The following is an 8,183-nucleotide window of genomic DNA, read 5'->3' as shown; positions in this document are numbered from 1 at the left end:
AAATTTGAACACAGTAAGCTCATTGGAAAATGAACATCACTGGAAACCAAATACTGATAAAACTATAATGTTCTATTTAGTAATCATCACTGCGCGCCCACCTGTTCTGCCCTCGGGCCAAACCCAGTCCCCAGTTCGTAATACTCTGCCATGAATTTAAACACGGCTGAAAGATCTATCATTAATCTTTCTCAATCTTTTCTTAATTGTTAATTTTTCTTAATTTTTATAATCAAGAGATTACAGAATTACACAGATTTACAGAATACCTTTCTTCCAGGAGGAATACAGAGATGAATAAAAAATGTCAAATGTAAATCAGGTTCATTAAGATATAAGTCAAACGTTTCAGGTGCATAGTGAAAAAGTTTATTTAGGACAGATTTCAAAACTTGGAAGAGAAGACAAAGAATGCACAAAAGCTTCACAAAACAGTTACGGAATATAAAAACACAAGAACTGAGCTATTTAAAGAACCACAGCTCAGGATCATCTGTGTATCACAGCAACAAATTCAGTGCCACAGGGTGGTAAGAGAAGGTATTTTAAAGGAAAAACCACTCAGCAGGACACAACGATTGAGTAACAATTTGGTACAGAGCTCTTAGAAATCATAGGATCTGTTGACAGCATTTCTCATGATACAGAACATGTAAAACAAGATGACTGCAATAAATGATTGGTTGGGCTACTTTTATACTTTAAAGAAAAGACTGTTTCCCTTTCAGACCCCTTTTGTAACATCAGCGTCAAAGCATGATATAGAATAAGGAAAGGACGCCTTTGTGGTTGCCAATTTGCCAAGAAAGCATCATCATCTTTCATTCAATGGACAGATATCAGTGCACAGCACCAAAGCAGGCCTTTCAGAAATATAAGTTAAATGGCATAAAGTAGTTTAGGAAATCTGCAAGCACCTCCCTCTATCCCAGTTATCCTTCCCCAAAGTCTGGCTTTCTCATAATCCATCCCTTTGATTACAAAGCAACTTTCTTCTGAGAATTTCAAAATGTTTCCCATTATTAAGGGCAAATGGGCACACCAGAGTCCATGGGTTACAGGACTGCTTTCTTTTTTTTTTTTTTAATTTTTTTTTTTTCAACGTTTATTTATTTTTGGGACAGAGAGAGACAGAGCATGAACAGGGAAGGGGCAGACAGAGAGGGAGACACAGAATCGGAAACAGGCTCCAGGCTCTGAGCCATCAGCCCAGAGCCCGACGCGGGGCTCGAACTCACGGACCGCGAGATCGTGACCTGGCTGAAGTCGGACGCTTAACCGACTGCGCCACCCAGGCGCCCCAGGACTGCTTTCTCTAGACTTCACACTTGCTCTTGAACATGGCTAAATGGACATAATTCAACTTGGTTAAATTAAAACAACTTCATTTATGGGACAATAATCTCAGAAATGGAGGTCAGTAGAGTTTTTAACATGTAATTTCTTAGTACAATGTACTACTTAGGACGTGAGAGAAGGAATTAAGATAATGTTTTCCAGACAACTGTCAGCCTGAACCTAAAAATCAACAATAACAATAACAAGGAACATTTTACACAGAGATATTTCAAACCTGAGTGAAGAAGTGAGTTCAGGAAGAGAACTCTTTAAACTGTTGGCTAAGGGCTCTTCTGGAACCCTATATGCTAGAATATCCCAAACCTAAACTTCAGACTTGTTCATGACCCTATATCAGAACTTTTAGAAAATGCACTTTGTCCCCTGGAAGTCATTTCACATATATTATTTTACCCTTAGATAAGTACTTTAAGTGACAGAAAACTGTGGAATCTAATAAGGAAGGCTCTATATCTGTATTTCTGGGGCACTTTCTCCTCACATCTTAGAGTAAGGAAGAGCCATGAAATTAACCCGGTCCACATGCCTGGGACCTAAAAGAAATCAAAGTATGTATAATGGTAATCAGATCATGAGTTCAAACCAGTGACCAGAACCACAAATAATTTCAAAGCCAGCATCTTACATGTGGACTTCGTTTGTGAAGGACTATTTATAAATGAACCCCATCAGGCCTTGGGCCACTGGGTTTTCTTAGCTTAGTGACAAGCAATTCAAACAGCACGGGTTTGTGTGGCCTTCATGGTTCAGGCAGGAGCAATGAAATCTGGTCACATAATACTTAGCAAAACTTCTCTCACCCTCTGGGTCCCAAATCCTGCCCTAACCTCAGAATCTAAATAAGTGGGTAGAGGTCAAAGAAGTGCTCACAGATGCTAGATGGGTTAGACAGAGCAAAGGGGTAACACCGACCATCACCAGGTACCAACTAAGCCAAAGCAGTTTTCTCCTGGATGCCTCCCCCATCTCCAGAAAACTGCCCACCAGGACCCAACTTCCAGGGGGTTCCTCTCCTTCTGAGAACACGGAGGAGCTGCAAACTCACACTACAATTGCATTTATAACCTGTGACACACATAGTTCCCAGAGAAGGAGGGCTTGCTCTAGTTATTACTCGACTCAATTAACTTGTCTTCATCAGTATCCCATTGGCATATCCTCTTCATTCACTTGGTAAGGTTAACAAGAGTTCCAACTGATGATTGTATAGTCATACACCAGTAACTCAGCTATCCCAATATGGGACTATAAGTCATAATCCTTCCCCAGTCCTACTTCCAACCAAGGCTGACTGCCTTATCCACTCAACTCACACTAGATGATTAATCGGATAAACAGAGGCCTTGGATACCATACTGCCAGTGCTAAACAATATCATAAATAATCAAGATATCATAGAGAAATGGAGGGAGCCTAGTCCCTCTTTATCTCTCAGGTGTGTGGAAATGAGGGCCTAGGAATGGATTCCATGCATGAAGACTGGGACTTTGGCTGTAAAGAGGCTCACCACACACTGGGTTACTGGAGAGCACCCAGCTTGTGATTGGTTCTAGATACCCATTTCCTACTTACTTCCCAGAGAATCATGCATCGTGGCTTCCTGAGCACAAACACAATTCAAACAATGACTTGCTCTCTAAAGAGCATTAATCCCTTAATGTGCGGCCCCTCACGATAAAAGAAATGAAATTACCTTCCTTCAGACAGAAACTCACCTTCCAACTCTCTTCAACCACTGAGATTCTATAGGGATGGTGCTTTTTCCTTTTCCAGCAAATTCAGGTTTCCAGGAGTTCTACCCTTTCGGCCAGGTGGAAAGAGACTAGTTAAAGATGCTGATGTGGACCTTTTAGACCCAGGAGAAATTCCAAATGGAAGCTCTTTAAAGAGAGAACTGTCCCACTTACTGCTATGTGTGTGACCATTCCACACAGGTTAAAGAAGATGGTGATTCCTACACCTCACAGGGAGGTCAGCCTGCAGGGGCATAGCTGGTTCACAAACATATGCCTGTGGCCTGAGGCCCTTCTGTGATGTTGGTCAAAATTAACTGATTTCATCCCTTTCTTCGCCAAGTCAAAACCAACGGGGGCTGCCGAGACACAGCTGCACCTCCTCCCAGCCCCTTTCTAGTTTCACCATCCTTCTCCATGGCCCAGAGAACACGGACATGAAATCCAGCCTCGGGTCAGGGGATTACACTTGGTAGAGAAGACCTACTCAGAAGGAGTCTATCCTGTTGGGAAAGACAGCAAAAGGGGTTTGGAGGTTTCTCCAACAACCATAATGAGGACCAGCAAGGCTTCTGACTTCAACAACAGTTCCAACTAATGAAATACAGACTAAAGAACTAAACAAAATTGGGATATGAGCAAAACTCTGGGATGCATTTGATAGCTTATCTCTCTTCCCCTCATTTTACTCTCTTTTTCTTCCTTACTATCAGTTTTAAAAGGTAGTCCCCAAGCTGCACAAAACTCATTCACGCCTCTCCCCCTCCCTCCACTAAAACAATCATCTTTTATGTAAATGTTAGAGTCACTCAACTCCATGCCTTAGAATCATATACTTTGGGGTTAAAAGGCAACATTTTGCAGAAAAGTGGTCTTAAAAAATAAATATAAAGATACAGACTTTAGGATTTGGGTTTTCGCCTAATTGTTCCAAAGAGGAACTGGATAGGGCCCATCAAAAACATCAAAACTCAGGTATTTTCTATAACTGGTAAGTTTTGCAATAATGTTGAGTCCTACTGATTAACATAAGACAGAGAACTCTCAGATTTAACTCTTTCATATACACATAGTAGGGGGCAATATGTACTTTTAAAAAGTCTGAGGTTTCCCTTCCTAAATAACAGATAAAAAAATATTTTAAAAATACATGAATGGCCTTATTTCAGGTTGTTACCTACTCCCATTATAAAGCTATACATTGTCTGAGGATTGAGTTTTAACTCTGGAGTCCTGAGGACCTGTCATAAAGCAACAGATTAGAATAAAGTCTTTCCAGAGCAGCATCACAGTTACACTTACTCTACTTTTAAGTCCTCTGCTTGCTGAAAATTCTTTATCAAAAAGTGTTAGAAAAAATTAACACTTTAAACATGTCCTCCTTTCTAAAAGCCCCATCTCTCAACAGAGTGGCCAAGCTAAACAGACTGAAGAAATTTAAGAAGTCAGCTACTGTGTGTAGAGAATTTCTCTCTCCCACTACAAAGCATTGTCAGAATTCTGTTTGTTAGTATTTATTTGTGCTCTAGAGAATAGGGTGACAGGGGAAGCAGAGGACTTTGATTTCATTGTTTGCTTTTAAGAATTTGGACAGGGAGAGATTAAGGAAAGGATGATCTCTGAGGATTCACTGGGCTATGAAATTCTCAGTAATTACATGTGCTTCCACAAATAATATTTGGTCCCTACAGTTCAATGATTGCAGAAATTTAATAGGAGAAGAGTAAATGGTTAGACAGCAAAAATACCTTTTTAGCCATTTTGTGCTAATGGAACAAAGAAACGCCAGTGCAGCGTGAAATGTAACAATGTCCAGGATTTCAAAAGTGACCAGACAAAAAGAGGCACATGGAGGTGACAGGAACAGATCCCTCAGGCTTCCCTGATGCACCAGAACCAGGATGCCAAAGAAAGTAAGTACAGAGATGCTCATGGCAAAAATAAAGAGTGTTTGTTGTCCCAGGGAGCTTGCTAGGGCCTGGCAGCTCCATTTTAAGAGAAAGCCAGAAGTTAATAATAAACAGGAAAAATAAATAAGCAAGGCTTTAGCTGACTGGAGAACAGCTCAGTAGAAACTTATTTTATAAAGATTAGACTCAATTAGCTAAGGCAGGATTCAACTTCATGCTGAAAGAGTGCTCGCTCCGTTTATCTCATGATTAGATGATGTGCAGCGAGTTCGCTTTTCGCTGCCCTAACAGATAGTCCCTAAAATCATTTCTAATTTCTTACAAGGTAGATAAACGCTGGCCAGTGTAATCCTCTACAAAACGCACTGAAATATAAAACAATGGTGGTGTGATGCTGCTCGGTCCACAACATCCTACCCTCCTTGGGGCTTCGCTCCCAGGGGAAGAGAAGGTACAGGCTGTACGGCCCTTTGTTGGTGACACAGGTGCTACCGTGAGGAGCCCTGATCGAGTTCCTGCTCCCGTAGGGAGGACAGGTTTGGTGTCAGACACCTGCATAAGAAAGGGATGAGCCAAAGGAAACATCATGAGGAAGAGGACTCCTCAGAGCAGGCAAAGGACTTCGAAATCCCAGAATCATAGGATATCCTTGATTGGCAAGTCAACTCCCCTGCACTCAATCCTGGGTGAATGGGCAGGGCCCCTCACGGCCTGGAATTCCTCACAGGGAATCCTGGGGGAGGGTGGCATCGTCCACCCCAGAAGGGCAGAGTCCTCCCAAAGCATCCTAGGACTGACCTGCAGGAAGGGAATTATCACTTCCCAGCTTCTCCTAAAATCATCATCTCACTCCACAGAAGAGGAGGCCTAAATGGCTCAGAGCAGACAGAAGCCTTCTAAGAAACAGATGGAAAGTATCTCAGAGGCAAAAATGAAATGTGCCAAAAAATAAATAAAGTAATAAATAAATTGAATCATTCCTCAAAATTCTAAGGCAGTAACAGACTCAACACAAGGAATAAGAAACAAGGAGGTACAGACAACCACAGTGGTCCCCTCTCTGCCCGAGGCCCAGCCACCCCACCGTTTTGGCTACTGACTGAAGCTCCCCTATCCTCCCGTGGCACTCCTGGGCCTCATGACTAATACAGTGGGAAGGCTGTGACCCGGAAAACGCAAGCTTTGGCCTGGTAAAGACAAATCCCATCAGCAGCAACAGTGAAGTTTCATTACCACCTTTTCTAAGAGACTTCGAACACCGAAAGCTTTAAACCCTCAATGCAAGAAACCTAAATCCAGAAACTTGAAGTCAGATTGTTTCTGAAGAAAAATTACTAAATAACACTCCTACCCTCGAGATAAAAAAGAATGGTGGGGAATCTGGAGTGGTTTTTGTTTTTTAACCTTGTCTCTCAGATTATACCCCTTCTTTGATTATACAAAAAATAATAATTCAGTAACATTTGACTTGCAAAGATGTGGATTCTGAGATCAATCTAGTACCTAATTTCCACCCTTTCCCCTTCAATTGCCAGCACCCTTGCTAAGGGACACTACCTCTTGAAGCAGGAAGTGATGGAGGCAGTTTCTCCCCTCTGGATCTTAGACTACGTGATCGTCACTTAGACTGCATGGACGTTCTTGCCGTGAGGGCAAGGACACAGGTGTGGGAAAGGCAAGAGGAGGGCACGAGGCGGAGTCGAACAATCTGGACTACTAACACCCCTCCAAAGGCAGTGAGGGCTCCCGGCCTGTGCTACAGACCAAGAAGAACCAGCAGGCGGGAATATGGCAGTGGTGAGAGGCTGGACAGAGCTTTCTCCATCCAAAACACTGGGTTCCTTCATGGACAATGTGCTTTTCCTCTTCCAGCACTTTCAAAAGATGAAGACTGGGTGCCACTAAACACATCTGCAATATAGGCTGTGAGAGAGGAGAGAGCAGCAACTGGAATAATACCTCGTACCAAAACAAGCCTATTTTTAAAAGACAACACCCAACTACCCTTTAGGCTTTTGCCCAATGGGCTCCTTCACGGAGGGACGTGGCCGGAGTCTGAAGCAAGAGGAGCGTGAGTCAAGGACCACAGAACAGGAGCACTACACCACCACCTGCAGAAGCCGAGAAGGGGGAAAAGCTACATGGGGTCAACAGTCAGGCATGCCAGGCAGGACGTGAGGGTCAGGAGCCTCACGCTCAACTTTTAGCTCTTGCCTATCCAAAACGAGAGGCACCAGCTGGCAGCCTGCTCCAGCCAGCAAATACCCGCCTGCCTCCTGTCCCGGCGGGCCTTCAGCTAGTGTAGTAGATGTGGAAGTAGAGAGTCTTGTTGCGGAGCAGGGAGTAGGAGTTGTCGAACTTGAGCAGGTAGATGCCCTCGCCAGGGTAGTCGTGGCTGCCAGCCTGCACGTCCCGGTGGCTGTCTCGCCGGTACACGGGCATGACTTCCCCATAGCGACCTCGAAGGGAGCTCCTGGAGCCTCTCTCTACGTCTCCAACTGGGACAGGGTCTGCATAAGCAAAATGGCACAGTGTTGGGATATGACTTCAGAGACTGAGTAATCCGACCTCAAGAGAAAAGAATGGACCAGGTGACTTAGTGGCGTTTAGCCGGGGGAATGCTCTTACCCTCCTACGGGAATTTGGAGATGTCTGCTGACCTTTTGGCCATCAGAGAAACTAGTGGGTGATACTGCATTTAGTGCCCGAGTGTCCAGGAGCACTTAACATCAGGATAGTACCTGCCCAGCAAAGAAGCATTCCACCCCAAATGCCAATAATGTCTCCACTGAGAAACAATGATTTAGCCTTATACAGCCCACCTAGTTCTGGAAGTGTCTGGACATCTCCAAGGGGGAGAAAATATTTCGAAGGGAAGATTCTGACATCTCTTCATTCAACAGGAGAAAGAAACAGCTAATGGAGGTAGGAAATACAAACACACTGAACAGAGTGACCCAGAACTTCTACTTGGCCTCCTAAAGAACAGCAAAGTAAGACACAAGGTTCCCCCCACTGCCTAAAAACCTGAAGATTTCCCTGCAGACTTGCCTTTCCACGAAGAAGCAAGGGATTGATTTTTAAGATTATATAGAAAAATCAAGATGCTTGGAACCTACTTAGAACCTACTCATACTATTGTAAAAAAAAAAAAAAAAAAAGCCTCTGAGTCATCCTGAGT

At 43.5% G+C, this 8,183-nt stretch overlaps 1 protein-coding gene across 1 annotated transcript in view; it reads right to left on the bottom strand.

Annotated features, from left to right (window-relative positions):
• Window positions 1-346: 346 nt before the first annotated feature.
• Window positions 347-8,183, bottom strand: part of TMED8 (transmembrane p24 trafficking protein family member 8) — a 35,577-nt gene continuing 27,740 nt past the window's right edge. The window contains exon 6 of the mRNA XM_025919031.2: window positions 347-7,512. Coding sequence (XP_025774816.1) covers window positions 7,295-7,512 — 218 coding nt within the window. The 3' untranslated portion in view covers window positions 347-7,294. The remainder of the gene's footprint in view (window positions 7,513-8,183) is intronic.

Source organism: Puma concolor, chromosome B3 (assembly GCF_028749965.1).
Source record: "Puma concolor isolate L17-30 chromosome B3, mPumCon1.1.hap2, whole genome shotgun sequence".
Lineage (NCBI taxonomy): Eukaryota > Metazoa > Chordata > Mammalia > Carnivora > Felidae > Puma > Puma concolor.
Note: the sequence above shows the minus strand (reverse complement) of the source record. Positions and strands in the feature narration are given on the sequence as shown.